Source organism: Cynocephalus volans, chromosome 8 (assembly GCF_027409185.1).
Source record: "Cynocephalus volans isolate mCynVol1 chromosome 8, mCynVol1.pri, whole genome shotgun sequence".
NCBI classification, from domain to species: domain Eukaryota; kingdom Metazoa; phylum Chordata; class Mammalia; order Dermoptera; family Cynocephalidae; genus Cynocephalus; species Cynocephalus volans.
Window position 1 is genome coordinate 46,431,034 of NC_084467.1, and position 13,059 is coordinate 46,444,092.

Below are 13,059 nucleotides of genomic sequence, written 5' to 3' on the forward strand. Positions count from 1 at the left end.
GCCAGTACCATACTGTTTTGGTTATTATAGCTTTGTAGTATAGCTTAAAGTCAGGTAGTGTTATGCCTCCAGCTTTATTTTTTTGGCTGAGCATTGCTTTGGCTATTCGTGGTCTTTTATTGTTCCATATAAATGTCTGAATAGTTTTTTCCATTTCTGAGAAAAATGTCTTTGGAATTTTGATGGGGATTGCATTGAATTTGTATATCACTTTGGGTAGTATGGACATTTTCACTATGTTGATTCTTCCAATCCAAGAGCATGGAATATCTTTCCATCTTCTTGTATCCTCTCTAATTTCTCTCAGCAGTGGTTTGTAGTTCTCATTATAGAGATTTTTCACCTCCTTGGTTAACTCAATTCCTAAGTATTTTATTTTTTTGGTGGCTATTGTAAATGGGCAGGCTTTCTTGATTTCTCCTTCTGCATGTTCACTATTGGAGAAAAGAAATGCTACTGATTTTTGTGTGTTGATTTTGTATCCTGCTACTGTGCTGAAATCATTTATCAATTCCAGCAGTTTTTTTGTAGAGGTTTTAGGCTGTTCGATATATAGGATCATGTCATCTGCAAACAGGGACAGTTTGACTTCATCTTTTCCAATCTGGATGCCCTTTATTTCCTTCTCTTCTCTGATTGCTCTGGCTAGTACTTCCAACACTATGTTGAATAGGAGTGGTGAGAGTGGGCATCCTTGTCTAGTGCCTGTTCTTAAAGGAAAAGCTTTCAGCTTTTCCCCATTCAGGATGATATTGAAACTGCCTGTTTTTCTACAAGATAATGTTCAAGATCTTCGCTGTGACCTTTCTTTACATTTCTCTCCTTTATCCTTTGCTCTAGCCTCATCAGGAACTGTAGTTCCCAAGACTGCCTACACACCTTCATGCTTTCGTCCATCCCTCTCTCCACCCAGGCTCAGAGTGCCCTTTCCCTCTTTATCTACCTAGGGACTTTTTACTCATTTCTCAATTCCCAGCTCAAAGGTCATTTTCTGTGAAGCACTTCCTAACCTTATAACCCCAAGCAAATTTAACCAATTTAACCATTACTTTCTTTTTCCTCCTTTCCCTCCCCAGCACTTTTTATATGCCTCTGTTTTAATACTTATGATATGGTTAGGTAGCTGTTTGTTAATTCTTCGTTAAACCATGACCCTCTCAAGGACAGGGACAATATCTAATTTATTTTTGCATCCCCAGCACTAATGTCTTACAATATGGATTTACTAGGAATCAAATTTACCTTATTTTAAGCTGATGAGGACTAAGAAAAAACAGATACAGCCTCCTCACCTCTACTCTTCTTGAGAATTTCCCCCCTACCAGAGGGAAGAGATGGGCTTCTGTAAATTTTTCAAATAATCAAGTCATAAAGTAAATTAAAATATTTAAAGGACTGAAAAATCATGCCTTCTTATTATAACTCTCAAAATGCTTTACATAACACCCTATAGGAATAAAAAAGGCTTTTAGAAGAAACTAATAACTATACTCATTTTCTGCAGATCACATAACATTACACTGAAACTCTAACCTCAAACCTCCTGCTTTGAGGAAGTTCTCACAGAAGGATTTTGCACAGCTTCGAGCCATGTCGTCATCAGCTGTTGGCATGAGTTTGGAGCTCAGAACCTAGGAAATAAATAAGCACAATTATTCATCCCCACATTTTCAGAAGAAGTCACTCCTTTACCAAGTAAAATATTCAGACAACCCAAGTCAGAATCTCTCCATATACTGCATACTGTCCCTCCAGCCCCCAAAGTATATGGAGGCTGATGCTTAACAATTAAAATAATCACATTTATCACCTTTCCCATATTCTATCTACTTAGGAAGAATAATCTTTCTGCTCTCAAGAAAGCCAGTGTGTTGTTCTTTTCATGAAATTGGCAAATGTGAAAATCTCAGGTCCCAGGGTAAGATAAGAACAGATAACGTTACACTAGATATGTTCTTAAAAATGTATATAAACCAAAGTTTTATAGAATAGCCCAAATATTAAAAATGTGAGATGAACTCCCTAATAATGACTGTAACTCCTATTTATTGAGTACCTACAATGTACTAGGCATATGTGCTTCACTTTATACCTGAGGGGACACTAAGACCTATGAGGTTAAATGACATCCCACCCGAAGTCATATAGAATTCAAATCCAGATGTGTCAAATTCTAATATCCATGCCCCTTCTATGACATTGCAATATGTAAAAGAAGCTTAACTGAAAATTTTGGTAGGGCAGATAATTGTTTCACATAAATAGTCATACTATAGTACAAGACTACAAATCTAGATCACATTCTAGTTTTACCGCCTGCCAGCTAAGATATCTTAGATATGTAATTTTCCCTTTTGCCTCAGTTTTCTCATTAGATAAATAAGGATAATAATGACCTTTACCAGAGGATTGCTTGGATTAAGTAAGATAACACAAGCTTACGATGCTTAGTGCAAGCACTGGCACAAAACAAGGGCTCAGTAAACAAACTGCTTGTTTTGTTGGTATGATTTAAAAATAAAATCTCTTACTGCCTCAGTTTTAAGCTAGATATAGTTCAAAATCCTTTTCCATTCTAAAAAATCTATTTCTATGAACCTCTGGGCTTAATGAGCTTAGATTTTAGTGTGGGAGTTTTGTTTGAGATGCTTTCTGTCTAGGTTGCTCTCTGGGAAACAGGCTCAGTAGCCTCAGACACTGAGCATTGCACAGGAGAAGGGGAGCCCTGTGTTCTTCTCATCCTTCCTGAGTGTATGCAGCTCTTCATCTACATGCACATACTCCCCACGCTTAATGGGCAACAATTCAGGGAAGATAACAGGTTTCTTCAAAGGAATGGGTATTTGGAATATCTACTTTGAAGTTTCCTAGTAGACAAACATAAGTTAACAAGTCAAAGGAAATTAGCCTTTCATGTGACAGCAAAAATAAATGCTTTGTGGAGGGTTAGGTTTTCCATGTATTATATGTATCTAAAGCAAAACACAGCCCTTCAAAAGAATTGACAATTATTCAGAATCCTAAAATTATACTGGAGAGAAAAAATTATACTGGAAATATGTTACTACTGTAGTACTTTGGCTCTAAGACAATGCAATCTAGGTAGTTGGTAACAAGTTACACACATTGTTGGACCATTCTGCTTTTCCAGATGCTCTCAAATGTGGGGATTAAGAATTATACCTTAACTTTTTTGAGATAATCATTCAAAAGCAAATGACAAATCTGGCAGCAACTGCAAGATGCAAATTTTATAAGCTTAAATTGGCCAAAAATTCCTAGGCTATTTTCTGTTTTGAAATATTGTACATATTTTTAAATGTCCACATTAAATCAGAGCATGCATTATTTTAGAAATATTTGCTAGATATTTTTTCCTTTGAACCCAACGCATCTTGTCTCCTCCCCTTATGCTGCCGCAGCTGCCTCCAAGGCTGCCAAGGCCATGCAGGAACGGGAGGGCTGCAGTGCAGGGGAGAGAGCGCAATACATCTTTTCACAAGAATAATTACTGTAAGACACATATAAAATGTTATCACATCTTGAACATACAAGCAACAAGTATAGCAGAAAAAGGAATGAATATAATTTTATACTCCAAATTAGACTGACAGATAAAACATAACTTGGAAAAAATGTAGGTACCCTATTACCAATTATGACCTTTGTTGTCACTCAAAACCTACTCAAGATACATGACAATCAACATACATAATATCTATTTAAGATATGAGATACAATAATTAAGGTTGCTTAGGCACTGATGTGAATTTTTTAATAAATAAGTGCCTGGTGGGCCAGCCCCGTGGCTCGCTTGGGAGAGTGCAGCACTGGTAGTGCCGAGGCCGTGGGTTCAGATCCTATATAGGGATGGCCAGTGCGCTCACTGGCTGAGTGTGGTGCAGACCACACCGTGCTGAGGGTTGTGATCCCCTTACCCGTCAAAAAAAAAAAAAAAAAGTGCCTGGATATATTTTCCTATGTCAAAGCAAAATCACTCAGGGCTTTATTTTCTCTAGACCTAAAGCAGCACGTGGTCTGACCCATCACTCTCCAAGACCAGAACTATTTTCACTTGGTCCCTTTCCCACAGTCCTTTGTTTATGCTTTGCTTTCTAGACTCAGTGTATGCAGCCTCCTGTATGTCTTACTCATAAGATCTTGGAGCAAATATCTTGTCTTCTCAACTCTGACCCCCTAACTACCACAATGACTTGTAGACAGTAAATAGCAAATATTTACTGAACTAAATCTATTAAAGTTACTTTGGGGAGAGGGGTAATTTCAATGGCCTAAATGTTTGTGTTTTCCCCAAAATTCATATTTTGAAATCCTAATCCCCATTGTGATGGTATTAGGAGGTGGGCCTTTGAGAAGTGATTAGGTCATGAGGGTAGAGACCTCATGAATGGAATTAGTGCCCTTTTAAAAGAGACTCCAGTCTCTTTTAAAAGACTTGCACTCTTTTCTTCCAAGTGAGGACACAGTGAGAAGATGGCCGTCTATTAACTGGGAATGGGCCCTCACCAGACACTGAATCTACCATACCTTGATCTTAGACTCCCCACCTCTAGAAATGTGAGAAATAAATGTCCTTTAAGCCTTGTGGTCTATGGTAATTTGTTATAGTAGCCCAACTGGACTAAAATAGTAATAAAAACAATCTTTTGCTCTAACTTTTCCAACAGCTTTTTTTTAAACCTTGAAATAGTAATATTAACATGCCTCCTGATAAATTCCTCATAAACCTCATTAATGTCAACATATAATAGTTTTTTTTAAAAATTAGGATGCATTTAATCAAGATTAATAATACATATTATACACACTTACGAAACTTCCAGAGGGAGACAATCACACATGTTTAACACATCAAGTTTCCTAATTATTTATTTAGATGCTATTTTGCAAGTATAACAATGTATATAGACATAAATTGAAAAAAATCAAGCATTTTCAAAGGCAAAAAAAATTTCAATATATATTTCATTCTTTTAAAACTAATTTTCGCCGAGCCCGTGGCGCACTAGGGAGAGTGCGGCGCTGGGAGCGTGGTGACGCTCCCGCCGCAGGTTCGGATCCTATATAGGAATGGCCGGTGCGAGCGCCGGTCACGAAAAAGACAAAAATAAATAAATAAATAAATAAATAAAAAACTAATTTTCCAACAGATCATTCTGTAATAACAGAAAACTATTTACTTATTTCTGATATCTGAAAGCATAAATCTGCAAACGAATTGGATCTGTCAAAAAGAAATGAAAAGGAACCAGGTTTCTTACTTCTAAGTTGTAGAGCACTCTGAAGGTGGACATTCCTGGAGCAAAAGATCGAAACAGACTTTCTAAAATTGAACTGGCGCTTGGCTGATGCTGCTGCTTTGAAGACAGGGATGGAGATTTTGAAGACTGAGAACCTGATTCAGACAGTAATGTCTTCTAAAAGAATGAACAAAGAAATACGTCTTAAAATCACAAATCAAAGAGAAACAGATCTCAGTACATATTCTAATATTCTTTTCCTCTTTAAAACAAGCCACGAAAATGAAATTAAAAAAAAATTAATTTCATAAAGCCACATCACTCTGTAATTATTAACAAAACATCAAACTTCATCATACAAATTCTAAGTATTCAATGACATTCAAACACTACATGAATTCTTTTGAGAATGTGTTCTATGCAACACCAGACATTGGCAAGGTCATTTTATTTCCATGTTTAAAATCTGTACTTCTAAATACCAACAATGAAAGTATGAAATTGCTGAAATGGTGGTCTTGAGAATTTATTTTTAGCTAATATGAGGATACTTCAAAAAGTTCAAGGAAAGATTCGTATTATCTTTTAATTCTATTTTTCCACAAACTTGAAGTACCCTCGCATTAGTGATATATTTCATAATCACATTAGTTCTCTTGTCTCTCAAAACCCAATAGATGACATGACTAAGCTGATCTAAATTTTAGCCACTAAAATACAAAATACAACACTTAGTTTTAACAACTTTTTCTAAAGGAATTTACTCTGAGAACATAAACATAATTTCTACACACACACACACATATATATATATATATAAATCTCTTATGAAATAAATTTTAAAAATTAAACAAAATGAACTTTAAATATAAAATGTGAAAAAAATTAAATGATAATCCATTTATACAAGCAAGCAAGACACATACGACAGATTCCCAGGGGCATCATGACAGAAGAAAAACATCTCTAATGAATCAGACTGATCCTGGACAAGTAACTTCATCTCTTTAGGCTTCGGTTTCCTAATATACAAGGAGTCTTCAAAAAGTTCACATAAAGATTCATATTATCTTTTAATTCCATTTTTCCATGAACTCATTGGAGTACCCTTGCATATCATGAGGAGGAGAAGAGTTGAAGTAGATGCTACGAAGGGCTCTCCCAGTTCTAAAATTTGATGACATTACTGACTCTACCTACATCCTTTAAAAGCCAACGTGAAGTTCTGATGTCCATTTTTGGCAAAGATATTTTTCAAAAGAAGAAAAAATATTATGGGAAACGTGATATCACATGGCCTTAATGTGATTTCCTATTGTATTGTCACTGAATCATGAGATACCATTCCCATGCTAGTGAAACAGCTACTGAAGATACTCGTACCTTTCTTCCTAGGGAATCAAGTTGATCCAGGGCTTCCTGAATGGCTGGATCAGTGGGTATCAAGAGCAGAAGCTTTCGTACTCGTAGAGTTATCCTGAAATTTTTCAAATATACATTTTTTTCACATAAGCCATGGTTCTAATAACAAAGTCATTTTGTACGGGATGTAAAGTAAAATATATTTCAAGTGAAAAGTTACTTGGTTCCCTAACTTTAATAACTTTCTCTCATTCAAGCCTCACATTATTTATCTTTACCTTGGCTCCTCTAGATTGGCAAGCTGGTAAAGCATGTCAAACACATTACATACAAGTGCCATCACAACACCAGGGAGGGATTTCTCCTGGGGGAAAAGAGCAAAACAGAAATATGAATTTACAAAAGAATTTTCTCCTCTTCTAGTCACACTTACAAACAATAAAAATACTAGTTCTGGAAGGCTGGCCACTACAAAGACTGGGGAAGCATGGTGCTCGTGTGCACTGAAGAAACCCACATGGAAGCACACAGGGATCACAACTTCCTAGTGCATATGACCTGGTCTTTTCTCCTCACCCCCTGCTGGTGAAGAGATTCAGATATGATTAATGTACTATCTTCTGGCTATAAAGATCAAGAAGCTAAACACCATTATAGAATGATTTATATGTGGGAAGATTTTAAATAAATTCAGGATAAAAATGAGATAGGTTAAAAATATTAAACTTGAAGATGCTTATGAACATTGGTTTTGTTAATTAACTGTCATAATACCACTTTCAGTGGGATTTCTTTCTTAAATTCTTATTATATATACATACAGATATACTTAATAAAACCCAACAATATTAATACTATACTCGAAGAGTTCTTTGATACCTATCTATAGCGAGGCTATGCTTTGTAAGTTGAAAAGACACAGTTGCATAAAGAGCTTACATTTGGAACTAAATTAAAGGAATATATAGATAATTATTTATTGTCTTCTTTATATATATATGTATAAAAACATATACATAGTAACCATGAAAAAAAACTCCGTACACGTATTTTAAATACCTTTACTGTGTATTAGCTTACTTTCTAAATTGTAAAAGCCTGAAGAGCAGAACAATCTTATTCAGCTTTGTACCTCTGGAGCCAGGCTCAGTTCTGACACAGAGACGGTACAAAATAAATAAACTGATTGATTAATGAAGTCCTTCAAATACTGACTGAGCACCTGTCATGTTCTAGACACTGTTTCAAGTGTTGGGGATGCAGCAGTGAACAAAACAGACAAAAGTCTGTTCTGATGGGGCTTACATTTTACTAGGGGATACAGATGAACAAGACAAATAAAATATGAAGTATGTTAATGAAAAAATTAAGTAGGGAAGGTAAATGAGAAGTGGACGGGGAGGAATGGGGTTGAAAACTTAGACAGGATCATCAAATAAGGCTGAGAAGGCAACATTTGAGTAAAAACTGAAGAAAGTGAGGGAGCCCCCTGGATATCAGGAAGAACATTCTAGGCACAGGGAAGAGCAAGTGCACAGGTCCTACTGTGTTTGAGGACCAACCTGGAGGCCAGTGCAGCTGGAGAGGTATGGGTGAGGGGAGGGTCACAGGAGATGGCCTCAGAGAGGTTCCAGAGGGACACATTAGGTAGGCCCTGAAGATCCCAGTAAAGACTTTGGCTCTTATTCTGAGTGAGATGGGAGCCACTGGAGCATTTGGAGCTGAGGAGTGGCACGACCTGCCTTATGTTTAGTAAGATCATGGGCTGCTGGGTGCCCTGTAGAGATGAGGCTGCATTGCTATAAGAGCAGAAGCTATGAGACCAGTTAGGGCACTATCAAAAAACTCCAGGTGAGGAGGCATAGTTGCCTAGACTGGTGTGGAAGCTGTGGAGGGAGACAGAAGTAGCTGGATTTGGATGTATGTTAAAGGTAGAGTCAAGGATTTGCAGATGCATATGGCTGTAAGAGAAAGGATAGACTCAAAGATTCTGGCATGAACAACTAGAAGAATGGAGATGCTATTCTCAGAGACAGAACAAGATGGGGATAAAGAAGTTTGGAGTGGAGATGAGGAGGTGGGAAAAGGGATATCAGGAGCTCACTCTTGGATATATTATAATTGGGGTGCCTAGCAGACATTTAAGAAGAGAAGCTGAATAAGTATACGGATCCATATATTTGGACTTCAGGCTAATGATAAAAATTGGGGAGTTATCAATGTACATGTGATAGGTAAAGCTTTGAGACCAGATGAGATTACTAAGGGAATGAATGTAGACAGAGAAATCCAAGGACTGGGCCAGGGAACTGCTCTGTATAGAGACCATGAAGACCAAGAGCAGACAAAACTAGAACAGGCAGAGAGGCAGGGAAAAGGAAAAGAGCCTGACTCTTTCCAAGAGAGGGCAAGAGAGGATGGCAAAAGAGATGTTGGAAACAAGTTTAGACAACTCTTGCAAGCAGTTTGGTTGATTTGGGGAGAGACTGAATGGGATAGTAACCAAAGGTAGAATTGGGATGAAGAGGTTTTTTTAAGATGACAAAAATAACACAACCAGTTTGAATACTAATGGGAATGACCCAGTAGGGAGGGAAAAATCAATGAATCAATGAAGAGAGATGTACAAGAGGACAGTGAGTGTCCAGGCAGAATGATTCAGTGATTCCAAAGGTTCTGTGATTAAGAAGACTGATAAATTATACATCTTCTTCTCCCAATTGAATCCAAGCATTTCTCAGTTATACAGTTCTGAAGATCAGAACTTATCAGAAAGAAAAGAACATAATCACCCAAATCCATATGGCCTGAGGGCAAAAAGGTAATGATTGTTAAATTCTTCTTTGGAGTTGAAATTTATCACTTAGTACCTGCTCCATGGCATAGGATGAACTAAAAACACCACTGCTGCTGCTGCTGGAGCTGGTTGATGAATCTGCTGAGCTCCCAGATGGGGTCCCACTGCCAGAAGTCTTTACTGTAAGGACTTGTTCATCAGAAAAGCCCAGTTGGTGGAGTAGCTTTTGATCTTTATTCACTGTCAGCTGCAAAAAATGGTTTCTTAATTATTGAAAGGGAAAGGAAGAGGAAAGTATTCATATCATGCCAAAGTACCAAAAACTGTTTATTTAAACCTACCAGACTATCATTTGTAAATATCTGTATATTATCCACAGGAGAGCACAACTGCTTGGCTATCTTCCACCGAACACTCCCTATGGTTTCATTACTGTGAGCCTGTAAAATAAAATTAGACACTGTTGTGAGATAATTTACTTATTCATTGAAACAACCATTAGTGAACATCTTCTATGTACCAGGCACTGTTCTAGAAGCTTGGAACACAACAGAAAAACCAAAGACGAGAATCCCTGCCCTTGCAAGGCTTCCCTCCTACTGCAATTAAATGTTCTATCCCATGCTCCAATCCCTCCCCATCATGCATGGAGTAAAGTCTCAAGTCCTTCCTCTGCTGTATCTTCCACTCCTCCCCTTTCTCTCTGTGCTGCACTCACACCAACCACCTTGCTTCCTTTGTGCCTGCTGCTCCCTTTGCCTGGAATGTTCTTCCAAGCAAATATCATTTGCTCTGTCATTTTATTCAAGTATTTGCTGAAATGTCACCACCTCAGAGAGACCTTCCCTGTCCATCTTTATCTAAGATATTTCATACATATCCATCATCCTCTACCAAATTATCTTGCTTTACTCTTATTTACTCTTATAATATTCAGTACCACATGACATTATACTATATATTTATTTATACATCTTCTTGTACCTCATAGTTTCCTTTCATTTCAGGCCTTGATTCTAAATTTGTTTACCAAACAGATCTTAGAACCATCATTCATGTAGCTATCTCAGTCAAGACTGTTCTTAAGAAAACAACAAGGCAACATGAAAATGGCTACAGAACTTAACGTAAACCTACCTCTACAGTGAAGGTGTCTTTGGTAGACTCATAGGTAACATTAAGAGTTAAAAGATGTCCATGAAATGAGGCACCATGAGGTAGAATAGTTCGTGGAACAGAGTAAAAATCCTTGAAAAAGATTAAGGCAAACAAGTCAGCTGCACAGTGCCACCACTAAACATGTCAAAAGCACACACCTAACATATTTAGTCTGGTAATATGAAGAATGAAATTGCTTTAAAAAGAAGAGAGGCAAACCTCTATAGTGATCACATAGCGTTCTGCCAGAAGCAGCAATCTCTCAATTATTACAAGTTTAGTGGATCTGTGGATTAAAAAATAAAAAGGTTTTAAATGTATTTGAAATGAATTGCTGATTTAAGCTCAATTCTAACCTGGTTCACTAAAACCACAATCATAGTTAGCACTTACTGGTCAAAGACTGAAATTTGCAAAGATTAAACTTCCCTTCACCCAGTGGGGAAATGGTTCAACCAGCGCACAGCTGTGGCACAGAAGGAATAAGGGAGGAGAAAAGTCTGCCCCTCCCCACATTTCCTTTCTTCTTCTTTCTTCTTTTCTTAAACAGTTCGGAACCTAGGTCTCCAGGCCTATTTGTCCATCAATCCACCAAGAACGAACAATCGATGAGTTTGACTCTCATGATCTTACAACTAAAATATGCCACGGAATTCTGTAAACACATGGAATCTGACAAAGTTCTAAACTGTCTGAAAATTAGAAGACAAATGCAAACCAGTAATTTTACTACAAATAAAAGTTACTGTTTGAAAATGACATCTGAGGTCTCTTTTAGTCAAAGACTTATGGAATCTTACCTATCATGTGAAATAACAGGACTGCAACATTCAGCAGCTTATACAGTCACAGCTCCTTTCTTTATTAAAGAAAACACTACACATATTAACATTAAGAAATGAAAATCTAAGTGCTCTTAATTTAAGTATTTGCTATTCCAGAAAGTCTAGTTATTTCAAATAGGTATATTTTTAAAACTGAGAAGAGGTACTATCATTCTCCGACAATTGGTCTGGTATGCTGGTTATTAATAATGGAAATTTCACTTTAAAACAGTTGGTTAAAAACATTTTAATAGTTCTATTAAATACCTTTAACAGAGCTCTAAGTTCTTCCAATCTATGTGCAAGAACTAGAACTTGAAATTCAGATGAAAAATCTTTAGGAAATATCTAAGTGCTGTAATAAGTGAGCGAATTATTGAGTGAACTGTTTTAATTATGCTTTAATAATGAATTAAGTCACAGATATCATTGCAAAACACTGTACAGATGAGAGAATAATCCCTTCCGCCAAATAAGCTAGAACAATTATGGATACTGAAAAGTTCTTTCAAAACTAGTGAAATAAGATACACTACTACAATGTTTTGATTCAAATTCAACTTTGAAATTATACATTCTCATGAACTATTTAGAGTTTGTAATGAGAATATTTTAAAGTTTAATGTGGTCTTTCTCTGTAGTCAACCACATGTGATTCAGAATAAAAAGCACTTAGTGAGAAACAAACAAAAAGCACACTTGTTTAAAGAGGTAGCAATCTGGAAATCCCAATCTAATAGCTCATAAATTCATTTCTGTTCTGATTTATCAGATAAATTAATCGTCAAGGAATGGAGTCACAGAGATGGACTACATCTTACAAACACGTAATTAGGAATTCTTAATATGCATTCTTAATGAAAGCCTATTTGAGATATGTTTCCAAGAATGTGGAAATGTGGAAGTCATGTCAGCGTTCTTATGAGTTGAACTGACAGTCACTTCTGTTATTTAAAAATGAAGTCTGAGAGAGCTGAGTTTTATTGGCTTCCTTCATATCAATAAAGTATATCTACATAGTACTCAACTCACGTAAAAAAGAAGATAAAAAAGAAGACTGTGGCTTTGCTTCCATTTTAAAGGAAGTCTATAAAAAGAAAAGGAGTATGCCCAATTGTGAATAAAAATAAGTAAAAACAAACTCATTCCAGAAACAGAGAAGGACTGTACAAGTACCCACCCGGGCAGAAGAGTCCAGGCACGGAGATCAAGCTCTTTCTGAGCACCCACCAAGGGTCCTCAGCATCAGTGGTTTGGGGCTGCTTACCAGTAACGAAAGGCTCATAAAACCCCACAAAAATGTTTTAGTTCCTTCAATCTAATGTTCCTAAATATGCATTGTTTCTCCTTATGATATCTAAGAACTACAGCATACTAAAGTACACTACAGTATGCTAAGCTCAGATTTCCCTGATAATATCTGAAAACCCTCAACACAGCAATGTGAATAAGAGACAATGTCAGTTCAAAGCTTTAACACAAATACGTGGGGAAAAAGTTCTCACTAATCATTCCAAAAAATAATTTTCATTAAATAATATTTTAACTATGATTATATTATAATGCATAATTTAATCATTATCTTCCACTTCATTTTGTTTACCCTACTAAAAGTCCTGGACTTGACTATCGCTACATATAAGTTAAGTGAATATTT

General features: G+C 36.6%; 1 protein-coding gene across 4 annotated transcripts in view; it reads right to left on the minus strand.

Annotated features, from left to right (window-relative positions):
* The window catches only part of USP24 (ubiquitin specific peptidase 24), a 135,234-nt gene that overhangs the window by 56,446 nt on the left and 65,729 nt on the right, over positions 1 to 13,059 (minus strand). For all 4 annotated transcript variants that reach the window (XM_063106912.1, XM_063106914.1, XM_063106913.1 and 1 more), the window contains 8 exons: positions 10,798 to 10,864; positions 10,558 to 10,668; positions 9,762 to 9,860; positions 9,494 to 9,667; positions 6,902 to 6,987; positions 6,645 to 6,738; positions 5,283 to 5,438; positions 1,534 to 1,631 (listed from right to left, as the gene is read on the minus strand). In XM_063106912.1, the coding sequence (XP_062962982.1) occupies positions 1,534 to 1,631; positions 5,283 to 5,438; positions 6,645 to 6,738; positions 6,902 to 6,987; positions 9,494 to 9,667; positions 9,762 to 9,860; positions 10,558 to 10,668; positions 10,798 to 10,864 (885 nt within the window). The remainder of the gene's footprint in view (positions 1 to 1,533; positions 1,632 to 5,282; positions 5,439 to 6,644; positions 6,739 to 6,901; positions 6,988 to 9,493; positions 9,668 to 9,761; positions 9,861 to 10,557; positions 10,669 to 10,797; positions 10,865 to 13,059) is intronic.